Here is a 13,723-nt window from a genome sequence, read left to right as displayed (position 1 = left end):
TTTGGTGTCTGGAGGAGCAATTACTGTGTTCACTGGACACCAGGCGCTTGAACCATAAAGTAAAAAGCAATTATTTTGACTGCCACAGTGATGATGCATCAGCACTGGGATAATTGGATGAATTGGGAATAACAGATGGCTTCATACAGTTTCAGACCACGCTTAAACTGTGGCTCTCTCAGCGCTTCAGTGATGGGACATCTCTACTCTGTTCTAAAACCATATGAACATGACGGTACTTTGTTCAACTTTCTCTGAAAGGTGTCAAAGTTACGTGATGTTTCTCTCTGTATCTAGCAAACAGGAAGGTGATAAAGTAACCCTTAAGTGAGAATTTTCTCACAAAGGTCAGCCACACGCTACATTATAAAAAGTAATTTGTTGATTCAACTTAACTCACTCAAGTCATCTTGTTGCTTTGATTGATTTAATTCAACATGAAGTGTCAAATAATTTGAGCTAGGAAAAAAGGTCAGAGAAATGCAGAAGATGTTGGTTGAGCTTAATTCATCAAATTTGTACGGCAAAAAAATTTTGTTGTGAAAGTGTTGAGGAGGGAACACAGTAAGACTCTGCTGTACACTGAGATGGTGCACAGAGGGCACAGCCAATCTGTGTTCCATGGCACAGACCTGCTATGCTCCATGGCACAGACCAGCTGTCTTGTCTGTCCTAACCCTAACATCTCATTTAATAACATTAATACTAAATGCATTGTAAAAATCATTGAGTTTATGGTCCCAGGACCTGCGGATTACAGAAAATTGGTCTGTGCCGTGGAGCACAGAGAGCTATTGCCCCCTGCAGTGTAATATATCAATGTACAGCAAGGTCTTATATCAACTGTGTTCCCTCCTCACTCATGGTTACAAAAACACCATCACAACAAAAAAAATTACTTATGTAAGATTAACAAGCTACTTATGTAGATTTTTAATTTGAAACACATTTTGCAGTTAAGATGATACCAACTTATAATTATGTGTTATCACAACAACTCATGTAATGTTTTGTCATACTGACTTAAAATAATATGGTTGAAAAAAAAATGTGCAAAATCACTTTTTAAAGTGTAGATGACTTTCCGGTCTCAACTGATTTCAAAAGTGGGGGAGGGAACACAGATAAAGACAGCTCAGACTGGTTTTTAATGTGACGATTCTCTGATCAAGCACACTAAACATTCCCATAAATAAAACACTTAATGCTTTAGGCAATGACTCCACAGACATGATATCTTAAAGTAGCTTTTGTGATAAAACACGACTTAAGTAGATGAGATGGTGTGTTCTGTCAGGCAGTGACAAAAACAGGGAAAAGTATCTGGGTAAACAGTGCCATAAGCTTGTTTTTCTGGGTATGGTTTTGTTTATCGAGCTGATAACGCTTCTCAGTCTGCTCCTCTCATTGGTTACTGCAGGTTTTCCACTCGCACCTCTCTGATCTAAAATCTTAAATACTTAACATGTTTAATATTTATGGTTTCAGATCAGTAAGGCTCTGACGTGGTTGGGAGCAGTGCAAACAGTCATGTTAACACCACACATCTGACAAATGATTGGTGACAACCCTTAACTCAGGCCTTGAATCTGTCCTAAAACCTTGAAATGTGTCTACTTCACTCTATTTTTCAAACACAAGCTTTATATTTACTTCTACTTCATTTATCTTTTTTGAGTCACTAACTATGACAGCTGGTGAAAGTTGTGAGTAGTTTTCTGCTGTTTAAGTAAACACAAGTAACAAACTGATGTGATGTGTGGACTGGAAACAGAAAGATGCTTAACGCTGCAGCACAAAGCAGATCAGAGCTGCAGGAGCGTCAACATTTAAGTGACATTTAAGTATTCAAAAAAATGTTGTAGCCCAAAGTGATAACTGGTGAATTATTCTGAGCTTAAAACTTTTTATTTTATTTTATTTTTATCACCAAATTGAGCTCCTCTCTTTGACTCACCCCTTCTCTCTTGTCTCTCTCCAGTGCTCCCTGCATAAACTCCATGGACACTTCCTCGTTCTCAGCCAGCCAGGCCAGCACGAACTGCAGGAACCAGCTGCAGTGATAACAAGAGACAGAAAAATGTAAATAAGAACACACAAATAATGAGACTGGCATTAACTAATACAACTACATCAACCTTGTCTATCAAATTACCATCCTGAATTGAAAAAGTTTCAAGCTCCAATCTCAATGGAGTTATTCTGATGCTATGAGCTGTTTTCAAGTATTTTTCTTTCTGACAAAGACTTAAAGAGTGGGATTTGTCGAGGAAATCGTAAAGCTTTCAGCATCAAAAATGACTTTAAAAGTGTTTTTCACTGATTTCCCTCTTTTTCTTTGTTCAATATGTTTTTTAATTCACTCCTTTGTCCGATAAAATTAATCTGTGAGATGTTTGTTCGTCTAATTGGCTCCGTTAGTTCCCTTATCACTCTCAAAGCTGCTGTAGAGGTAAAAAAATATCATCATTATTCTCCAGGGATCAATATTTCGAGTGTCCTAACTCAACAAGGAGATGCTTCAGCCTGTATCTGTTATTCTAACAATGAGCAATGTCCCAACGTGAGGCACAACGATCAATCAAGACAAGCTTTGGCTTCGTCTAGAGTGGACTGGGATCATGTGTGAGAAATAATGAGCAAAAGTGTGAGGTGTGTGTGTGTGTGTGTGTGTGTGTGTGTGTGTGTGTGTGTGTGTGTGTGTGTGTGTGTGTGTGTGTATCTTACGCAGGATACTCAGGTACAGCCTCTGTGAAGACGGGCAGCTCCTTCACATACTCGTTGTAAAGCCACTTGACCTTGAAGTGAAGGTTCATGTAGTCGGCGGTTTTGCACAGTCTGTGTTTCTCGTGCTCTGTGAAAACCACGGAAACACACACACACACACAGAAAGCACAAACACAGGAGTCAAGGAGCTTATAGCAGGACTTAATAAATTTACAAATTCTTGGTGAAGACTTTAAAATTCAGTCATGTTTTCATAATATTCCTGTGAAGTTTAAGGTAAAAAACAAGTTTGTTTAGCAAAATGTAAAAATGAAGAATAAATCATGGTTCAGGATGAAAAATGCACATCTTGTCACAGTTTGTTTTTGGTGAAGAAAAGCTTACACTGTAAACCTGGATAAGTTGAGTTTACTTGAGAAATGCTTGTTAAATGGTTACCTTAAAAACTAAGTAATGAAATACATTAATCTAACTCAACATCTCAAGTAGTTAAGATTATTAACTACTTAACTGCTGAATGTCTTTAATCAAATAAACCTGAAGCTTATTTGTTGACCTTACTCAAAACTGAAAGATGTGATATCAATAAATTTTCCTCATGAATTAAGTAAATGTAATGATAAAAAATTGAAGCAGATCTGAACAACTAAATTAAATAACATTTTATAGTACAGCTGGGTCTCATATCCACAGCGTTCCCTCCTCACTCATGGTTACAATAAGTATCAGCTTTAATTTAAGAATTTTGGTAACCTTGAGTGAGGAGGAAAGGCAGTAGATATGAGACCCTGCTGTACTTTGAAATATTGTTCTTCAGGGGGCACGGGTTGTCTGAGCCCCACGGCACTGACTGGTGGTCTGTGCTCCATAACACAGGGTCTTGTACCTACTGACTTTTGCAGTGTGTGCCTAATGGTTAATATACATATAAATGAAATTTTTGCTGGACTATCATGTTATGTTAAAAAGATAAATAATTATTTATTGTGGACACAGTCAGTCAACACCACATAGAGCATGGACAGCTGATCGATGCCACAAGGGGCACAGACAGCTGTCCATGCTGTGATGCACAGACAACCAGTTTGCTCTATGTGAAGCACAGAGAGCCTGAGCCACTGCTGCGGGTCTGGAAGTACAGCAGGGTTTTATATCAACTGCGTCCCCTCCTCACTCACGGTTACAAAACGCAGTCACAAACTAATGATTTTAGGTTGTGCTTACCTAAACAGTAACAAAAGTTAAATCTACTCAAAAATCATCAGTTTCACCACTGAAAACTTAGACATTTGAGTAAACTGAACTTTCTTACAAATTTTAAGTTTGTATAGCTTAATCAAATTGAGTAATTTGAACTTTGGGGTTTACAGTGTAAGTCAGCAGTAAAACAAAAAGTGTATGTATGCAAGTCAATCACAGATGATTGATGAAGTCACTCTGTGGCTTGTTACTTTAAAAACAGTAAATCTGTGCCACTATTTTTCAGATTCTTTCTTCTTCCCCCTAAAACAACAATATCTGTAAGTGAAGTAGCACATTTGTATGCAGGGGAACCAGTCTGCAAACACCTTTTAGCATCTTCCTGTACATTAAAGCAGTGTGAAGGGGACACTGCTGTGATTTATTCTGCATTTTAAGTTCAGCAAGAAAACATAAAGAAACAGAGACAAATGGATCGAGTTGATGTTTAATGTTTTTTTAAAATCTTCTTCTCTCTGTTGTTGCCTAGCTCTTGTAAAACATCAGGTCATGCTTAAACTAAAAACTAACATGACAGTCAAACAGGCACATTTTTCTATTGTTGCAAAAACAGTTGGAACATATTTGCTCTACATGTGTAACTATAAATAATCACACATACACACACACACACGCATACAGAGATCTTACCGCCATAGAAATCAACTTTGCGGATTCGAAACGTGGTGGGAGCTGAGATGGTGACAGAGTTACAAACAAAACAATAAAAGTGAGAAGGATGAAGAGGAGAGTGTGATGAAGCAAAGAATGAGATGAAAACGGCTTTAGAGAAGAAGGAAATGATGTTAGAGAGCAATGTTAGAGGAGCTGCAGGGTAAGACTAGACAGACAAAGCCTCCTGAGGGACCTTCAAATATTAAACTTGAGACTTGAACCGTATTGTGAGAGCTTACTTTCACTACACACCCTCAGGTTCGCTCGGGGTTTAAGCTGTGTTGTGACTAGACGTGACATTTGTACTACAACTAAAACGAAACAAAGTAGTTCACTAATGTTTGAGCTATGCTTCAGTATGTTTTAGAGGGTTTTCGGGACTCTAAAGTCATCTTAAATCTAATATTACTGTCAGGATGCAGAATACTGAGCAGCTAAGCAGGTCTCCAATGAGATAAATGAGAGTTAAATGAGTCTGATTATGATGCCTCACTATAGGAGCAGCTCATGCGTATTCGTCTTTAAAATAAGCTCCAGCAGAATCACACGATAGATCAAAATACATTTTCTCACAGTGAAATAAACACTATGATAAATTCTCTTGAGGTTACAGTATTAATTTGTGGTCACTGGAAAGCGTCCAACATGGAGGAAAATCCACGACAGCTGCTTATAGCATAAAGAATTGTGCATCATTTGCTCCCGCTAGCTCAGGGGCTCCCAAATGTTTCAGTCTGTGAAGCAGGGACTGAAGACCCCTGTCAGCCTGAGGTGGGTAAATGTTGTTTCCAGCCAAATGGAGGAACTAAAAGCAAAATCCACAATCTTAGTTTTATGGTTTCATCAAAAACATAGCTCCAATTTGTCTACGTGTTTTCCAATAATGGAACGAATTTGCAATTTGTAAGGACTCTAAATTCGTTTTTTCTTTTTGAAGGCATCTCGCAACCACAGGCAACCACTGTGCAAAGAGCTCCTTCTAAAGACTTATTTTAAAGGGGCTGTGAGGAGTTTCTAAGTGAGCTTGAAAAAGTCTCCATTCTAGATATATGCCTGATCATAATTCACACTTTAAAATGAGATTATCAGTGCCAGTATTGCTGGTTACAGGTTATTTTAAATTGCTACTTCTTAGCTTCCCAATCGGGTCGACCAGGACCAGATTGATTTACGGCACGTCTAGGTCTCTATGACAACACCATGCCAGCTGATGAAGTTTAGTAGTGAGAAGAGATAAAACACAGAGATCTGTGTTACACAGAAGCCTGACTGTCAGACAGAAAAAGGACAGAAGAGCAGAAGAAAGCTAAACAGCTAATTAGCCTTTAGCTTGGGCTGTATCACTCTATAACACAGGGGCTAAACTGTTTGTGTGAAGAAGAATGAGGTTACGTTAGCTCTGCTTGGTAGATGACTGACAGGACTGATAGCTAACCAGGATTTACTGGCGTTACACATTACGGATATGATTTTGAGTATCGGGCTGCCAGCTGAGCTAGATACAGACGGCTACTACACTACTTACAAACTGACGGTGTTTACTTGTAGTCACCTTAGCCTACAGATACCAGGCTGCCGATGTCACTGCATGTAGCCAACTGCTACGTTTGCTTGATGTCACGTTTCAAACTCTAGTCCTGATAAATACCTTACCTAGGCGCGTTGTATCCAGTAAAAAGTTGGCTTGAACAAAGAAAATTTGTTTTGATCTGATCTCCATTTAATTCCAAAACAAACACATGGCTCACTAAAAGTAATTTGCGACAGCGTGTGGAGACTCCGGGCCACAAGGTGGCGAGGGAATGCAATTAAAACACATCCTCCTCATAGGATGTTTAACCAAGCTTATTGCTCTTATGATATTCAAAGTAAAACCGCTCTTAAAATGCCTCTGTTTGTATCTGATCCTGATTTTACTTTCTGCTGCTCTCTGCTCATATCTGTCCTCATATAAATAATGAGCAAACTAGGGATGGGGACATCTTCACACTTATTATCTTTGTCTACAGCCTCACCGTTGTTCCAGCGATAGTGATCGATTTTATGCAGAACTGTAAAACATGATGGCAGAGAGGAGAGTGAAAGTTGATGAAAAGATGTAACGAAGTCTGACACATTTCTCTCTTACCCACACAGATACACACACACATCCTGCACACACGCAGAGTCTTACCCTCAAGTGCATATTTCATGTCCTGAGCGAACAGCATCCACATGACCTCAGCGCTGACCTTCCCCACATTGAGCTCCTGAGGAAACCTGACGAGTGTAAGAAGGGCAAAGTTCACATAAACTTTAAAAGAACTTTTGAAACTCTTCGTTTTATGTTTGTGTGTAAATGTTCCTTCAAGCATTTAAAGTTCTGTGCGTCTGTAAAATCAGAAAACAGGAGAAATGTCAAAACATGAAGTAAGTATCCCAAAGGAGGGGCCAAAGTGAAACCATTGTTGGTCTAACAGCTTGAAAATTTTCGTTTAAAGTTAAAAAAAAATTAAAGGTTTAATTAAGATGATGTTTTTTTGTACGAAACCTTAATACATTAATCTGTGGCTCTCATTCCTCAAAAGTTGAGTTTTTCATCTTAAATCAGATTAAAACTTATTACAGAAATTTATTCCTCACTGTGTCTGTTTTGGTGTTTTTCCGCCTCTGCATCCATCTGCAGCCTCCACCCTCAGACAGCACGTCATTATTACAGCACCCCTGCCCACTCAGATCACTTAACAGATTATTTGATTAGAATCTGAGAGGCTGCACATCTCTACGGAGGCTGAGTTTGAATATTTTTTGGCAACTGAATTTAAAACCTTGCATGAAAGATGACAAGGACAAATAGCAAACAGCTAAAATACCTTTAAATGAGACTTTTACCAGCTGTTAGCTGAGGTGTGGTACAAAAAAAACTCTTATTCTTGTTTTTTTTTATTCATAAATTACAATAAAGGGCAGAAAATGTGTCAAAAAATGGGAGCACTGACTGGTTAATGATGGGCGTGTAGGAGTTCTTGTCCTCCTCGATGATGGACACGATGAGCGTGATGAGTTTAGGCCAGAAGTCCAGATTCTGGATGCTCGGACCCTGCTCCTCTGGCTGACTCTCCTCTTTCTTTTCCTCCTCTTCCTCCTCCTCCTCCTCCTCTTCTTCTTCCTCCTCTCCCTCTTCACCTTCCTCCCCCTCCTCTCCCTCTGCTTTCTCTTTTTTCTTCTTCTTCTTTTTCTTCTCCGGCTCAGGCTGTGGGAAAAACGATTAAATGAAAACATTTACTGTCATCTAACTTGATGTGACGAGTTAATACTCCTGTGTCATAAATTAGATGTTCCAAACCTGCAAAAAGTAAGTCACGCTGTAATAAAATGAGTCCAGAAACACATGTTGTGACTCAGCGAATGATTTGCGATAAATAATTTACGACCACAGAGTAATTATTCCTCAGCTGTAGCGAGACGATTTATTTTGAATATTCCGTCTCCATGTTTATGTGACACTTTTCTCCGCTCTCCAAGGAGCTGAAGCAGAGATATTCCTTCATTATCATGCAAAGTTTTGATAATTTATACTAAACACAGACTGGTTTAATGTGCTCAGACAAAACACATTGAGACATGAATCTTTTTGAGCACGGTTTAACATTTTCAGGGCTCTGGAGATAAATCTTTGTCTGACAAACTGTTAATTATCAGAAAAATTAAGTTTCAACTGGAGTGAATTAAGAGATGATTAAAGAGATTCAAGACAATGATTTAGACAATGTTTTGGTGGATTTATGTATCTACAACAGACAAAAACAATGATGGAAAAAAACCCTGTAAGGTGTGTTTTGTCTTGTTCATGTGTTTTGTTATTCGCAACATGAAAGCTCGAAGAGGTAACTGTCCAACTCTTAAACCACAGACTGCATAAAAAGGTGATTTATGGGTTAAACCAGAGAGGGTGCAGAAAATGAAAGGGTGCGATCTGTTGGGGGGGGTGGGGATTAACCCTTCCTCTGTTTTTTACATCCCTACCTCTGATGAATGAAAATCATCCTTGAGGGGTGACCCTGTCAAAGACTATAAACCAGCTGAAATAACGAGCAGCTTGTGACATTTTTCTCAAACGTAAAAGAGTGTTTTCTGCCGTCTGAGCGTGGATTGAATCACATCCTCACTGATGAGAGCAACAGCTTGAACATGTCCACACTGAACAGTCTTCTCTTCATCGCTGTCAATAGGCCAGACGTTTGTTTGTTCTCTGCTAAGAAGTTTGCAGAGATGTGGATAAAAGAAAGGGGAAACGCTACAGAGGACGTGCCAACAGGAAAGCAGAAAAAGCCACATGAAGTCCGCCATAGGAGCAAACTGTTTACTTAGTCTAGTTAGCTGAAATCTTTCTCGATAAATTTTGACGTTACGTTTTGAGGCCATCTCCCACATCACAGGTGTGGCTGTCGCCGATAAATAAACTTTTCATGTCTTTTTAGTTTGCTTTGAAGATGTGCGCTCAACTGTTCAAAATGTAATAGGGCCTACCGATTATAAAAGTTAGGTCTGTTAATTGCTTGTTTCTTAAAGATGCTACGAGGAGGATCTGTTTTAATTGCACTCCCTCGCCACCTCGTGCCCCGGAGTCTCCACACACTTCCGTAAATTACTTTTAGCGAGGCGTGTGTTTGTTTTGGAATTAAATGGAAATTGGATGGAAACAAATTTTCTTTGTTCAAGACAACTTTTTACTGGATACAATGCACCAAGGTAAGGTATTTATTGGTACAGTTATGTAGCGATACGGTTTGACTCCTGACATCAAGCAAACGTAGCAGTCGGCTTTATGTAGCGCTATCGGCAGCCTGGTGCTCTGATGTATCTGTAGGCTAACAAACTGTCAGTTTGTAAGCAGTTCTGTAGCCATTACAGTTAGTGCAGCTGGTAGCCCGGTGCTCTAAGACAAGTCTGTAATGTGTAATGATAGTAAATCCTGGTTCGCTATGTCCTGCCAATCATCTAGCAAGCAGAGCTAACGTAACCTCACTCTTCATTTTATTGATAGACTCTCAAGTTTGAACAGACCACTGCAGAATAACTGCTGACTGTGGGTTGGAATCAACATTTTCACAAACAGGTTAGCCTTGGTATCATAGAGTGATAGAGCCCGAGCTAAAGGCTAATTAGCTGTTTATCTTTCTTCTGCTCTTCTGTCCTTTTTCTGTCTGACAGTTAGGCTCCTGTATCCACCATCACTACAAAATTAATCACAGAAATCGTTTTCTCCATAGAAAAATACAGATCTCTCTTCTCACTACTAAACTGTCAGCTGACATGGTGCTGTCATAGAGACTTAGACGTGCCGTAAGTCAACCCCGTCCTGGTCGACCTCATTGGGAAGCTAAGAAGTAGCACTTTAAAATAACCTGTAACCAGCAATGTTGATGCTGATAATCTCATTTTAAAGTGTGGATTACAATCAGGTATATATATAAAAGAAAGAATTTTTCAAGCTCACTTAGAAACTCCACACAGCCCCTTTAAGAAAGAAAAAAACATTCCCTCCTGTTTTTTTTTTGACAAATCGCACCCTGTATGCACGTAAAAGGCAAATCTACTTTTTTAAAATGTTTTTTTCAGGACAAATCTCCTAAAAGCTCCACCTCTTCAGCGTTCAGTAACTATAGAAAGTCAAAACATGGCGATGTCAGTAACTCACCGGGGGGACGGCGGGCTGGAACTGGCGGTTGAAGAGCTCCAGACAGTTGTTGAAGATGTACTCGTAGGTGGAGTTCAGGCAAGCTTTAACACAGTCTCGCACCACGTTGGCGGCTCGGGGAGGACTCTGCAGCTCCAGGACCTGAACAAAGGCCAATAAGAATATGACTTTGACAAAAACTGACATTTATTTATCGGATACACTCAGGATTTTAGAGACACCAATAAAACCACAGCAGTCAGGTAAACTAGGGGATTAGTAAATAATCCTCTAACACCTCAAATTTAAAGACTTACTTTTATGGATCTGTTTTCAAAGATTAATAAAAGGGTTTCAAAGATCCTTTCTACCTTCATCCTGAAGAAGGTGATGCTGGTGAGAAGATCCACTGTGGACTTGAGGTCATTGAGGCGAGGCTTGCTGCTGGCTGGGAAATTGTTCTGCAGGAAAAAAAGAAACAAAGTACAAATTACTTCAGCTCACCGTCCTCTTTTTGTGTTTGTCTTCCTTTGTCCAAAGTTATTTTCTCCACCATATCATTTCCCCCTCAATCACTGAGCTTCCTTTCTTTGTAATTTCTAACACAACAGACATCCAATTTGTATCTTCTGAATTTAACTGCACAGCTGATTACAAACAGTCATGATGAATGAATACAAAGACTGAGGCACAACATCTTGAAGGGAATATATGAAAAACCTGCTGTGACCCAAAAATCATCTTTAAGACAGAAACCAAACAGCATCTGAGAAGCTGAAAGAAGAGGGGTTTTTTTTTCAACATCAAGAGCATATTGGAGGAAATAAAGCAGCCAAATGAGAGCAGAAGGAGGTAAATATTTGCTGAAGACAACATTTGTCAGTTTGGCAAAGATGATGAGTTCATACTGAGTTCTTTCTTCAGATTCACAGCTTCCTGTTCGGTGGGTGATCAGGGAAATGGATGTCTTTGAGGAAACTGAATTGATCCATAGATGTGTGCTGTATGTGGCGGAGGAGATAAAATCAGAGACTCACTCTGTACATGGAGAGGTCGATACGGAGGGAGTTGTGCAGCTGATCCAGAAGCTTCACAAAACGATCTCTCTGTTGGAAGAAAAAAGACGACTTTGTTCACATTTTGTTCTTGTGCAACGAGAGAGAAAGAGACATGAGCAATTTACAGCCTGCGTGTGTGTGTGTGTTTAAATGTGAATGAGTGTGTGCCTCTGTTTGAAAATGTGCAGTCTGGCAGTCTGTAGAGAGGGACAGTAACTCAGAGCTGGGAGAAATGTGCAGTCTGTGAAATACATAAAATTAGAGACCCAGTTTTCCGCAAATCCAAAATATCAAACTATGAGAGCTGCATGGGTTTACTGTAGTCTGGGAAAGATCTTCATCCCACTTTCCGAAGATGAAATACTGCTGCTGTGTGTTATAGTGTAACAGAGCCACTGCTGGGCCAGCTGCTCGGCTTGAAAAATTGTTATTATATGACTTGACAGGTAGAAACAAAGAAACAACAATCTCTTCAATACTTCACGATTTAGAGCCACAAATTATCTGACAAACATGTTTTTGTATTGTGGTTGGAAACCAAGCGGAAATCAGTTTACGTGAAAGAGCAGAGGCACTAAAAACAACATGAATTCCCATTTCAAACAGCACAAAATTAAAGTAACACCTTTGGCTGGAATCAGTGGTGTTTTCAGGGATGAGGACTCCGTTTCCCATAAGCACCATCATCCTCTGTCGTAAGGATGTGACTCTTGCCAAGGTGTGCATTTGTTTTGGAGAGCGGATCTATTTTAAAGTCTACTTTGTTTTGTTCAAGACAACTTTTTACAGAATGTAATGTATTTATCTATATTTATTAGGGCTGGGATGATTACTCTTCTCCCAATTTGATTCTTTTACAATTTTTGGGGATCGATATGATTTGACTTAAGTTGCAGTTCTTCGATATTTCTGATTTTTAACACCAGTCCATGTGAAAAAGATAAATGATGATGATGACGTCTACAGACTATATCAGGAGCTACATTTTCCCAAAAAATGCAAATCACATGTGATCCAACCCAACATATAAACAAAAACTAAAAAGGATTGACTTCAATTTGAAAAAAAAAAAAAGATTTTTGACAAAAAAAAAATCCTGAATTAAAAACGTTATGGAAAAGTGCATTGATACTGCTATACAACATTTCTTTCTCCCACCCCTAATAGTTATGTAGTGCTATTGCATGAAACATGACAACAACCAGAATGTAAGCAGACCACCTGTTAAGTATTTCTCATAGCCAAGTGCTCTGAGACGTGTCTGTAACGTGTAATAGGAAAGAAAAAGGACAGATCTTGCTTCTTCTTGCTAATCTTTGCAGGCTGCTGTAGAGTGGTCAAAGAGATTCAGTCTACATGTTAAAGATTTGTTCTCCTAGGACAAAAATTACCATGGCACTGGCTAGGGTTTGGAATCGAAAACCGGTTCCTGTTGAGAGTCGATAAGAATTGTTTCAATCCATCGATATCGTTAGCCTATCTGCTTAACGATTCTGTTATCGATTCTTTACACGATGCAAGAGCTGTAGGACCTTATGTGACTAGTCTGCCAAAGCTTTCTTAGCTTAGCAGGTAGATAACGTTCCCCAAGAAAACTCTGATTCAGGATTTCCAGCTTTAAGTTTAACTGTAGAACTGAACACAAAGAAATCTAAATTATTTTCTCACAGGAAATTCCTATTCAATACATTCAACATGGTATAAATTTCCTTATTTACCAAAACAATATTAACAAAATAGTGCTAGCTTGATGCTAATGTATAGGGGACATTGCATTGAAACGCTAGTGGTTAGCATACATCATATCAACTGACATCACAGATGTATATCACAGGTACTCTTTTTAAACAATACTGAGAACTCCAAATGTCAAAATACTTTCAAGCAAATTAAAGAAAAGTTAGGCTCATGGTTGGCTTCAAATGCATCTCTCCATCTCTCCATTTATCCATCTATCTATCTATCTATCTATCTATCTATCTATCTATCTATCTATCTATCTATCTATCTATCTATCTATCTATCTATCTATCTATCTATCTATCTATCTATCTATCTATCTATGAGCACACAAGCGTTTGAGAGGAGCATATGTAGAGAAGAGAAACTGAAACTTAAGTATCAGTCTCATCACTCAAGCAATGATCAATACTGATCCCAACATTGGCATCAATATATCAATATTTCAGATTGATTGGCACACTACTACTCATAACAATATAATTTTCTTTTTAATGAATGGATCGAAGAACCCCACACCGAAAGGCAAAGAGCCTCATGCGGCTCACAGGTTGCCCCCCCCCTGTCCTAGGACAATCCAACCAGACCACGGATACTGAGGAATAGTGTTCAGATTTATCACATT

The 13,723-nt window shown here is 39.0% G+C and overlaps 1 protein-coding gene across 1 annotated transcript in view; it reads right to left on the bottom strand.

Moving 5' to 3' along the window:
- unc13ba (unc-13 homolog Ba (C. elegans)) overlaps positions 1-13,723 on the bottom strand; it is a 224,964-nt gene that overhangs the window by 38,570 nt on the left and 172,671 nt on the right. Inside the window, exons 23-29 of the mRNA XM_074669684.1 lie at positions 11,338-11,406; positions 10,672-10,761; positions 10,322-10,462; positions 7,620-7,873; positions 6,815-6,900; positions 2,728-2,854; positions 1,958-2,054 (exon numbers count right to left, since the gene is read on the bottom strand). Of these exons, the coding sequence (XP_074525785.1) occupies positions 1,958-2,054; positions 2,728-2,854; positions 6,815-6,900; positions 7,620-7,873; positions 10,322-10,462; positions 10,672-10,761; positions 11,338-11,406 (864 nt within the window). The remainder of the gene's footprint in view (positions 1-1,957; positions 2,055-2,727; positions 2,855-6,814; positions 6,901-7,619; positions 7,874-10,321; positions 10,463-10,671; positions 10,762-11,337; positions 11,407-13,723) is intronic.

Source organism: Halichoeres trimaculatus, unplaced genomic scaffold (assembly GCF_033239565.1).
Source record: "Halichoeres trimaculatus isolate MK-OKI-2021-1 unplaced genomic scaffold, fHalTri1.1 fHalTri1_scaffold_5, whole genome shotgun sequence".
NCBI lineage: Eukaryota > Metazoa > Chordata > Actinopteri > Labriformes > Labridae > Halichoeres > Halichoeres trimaculatus.
The sequence above is the reverse complement of the archived record's forward strand: the minus strand, read 5'-3'. Positions and strand labels throughout refer to the sequence as shown.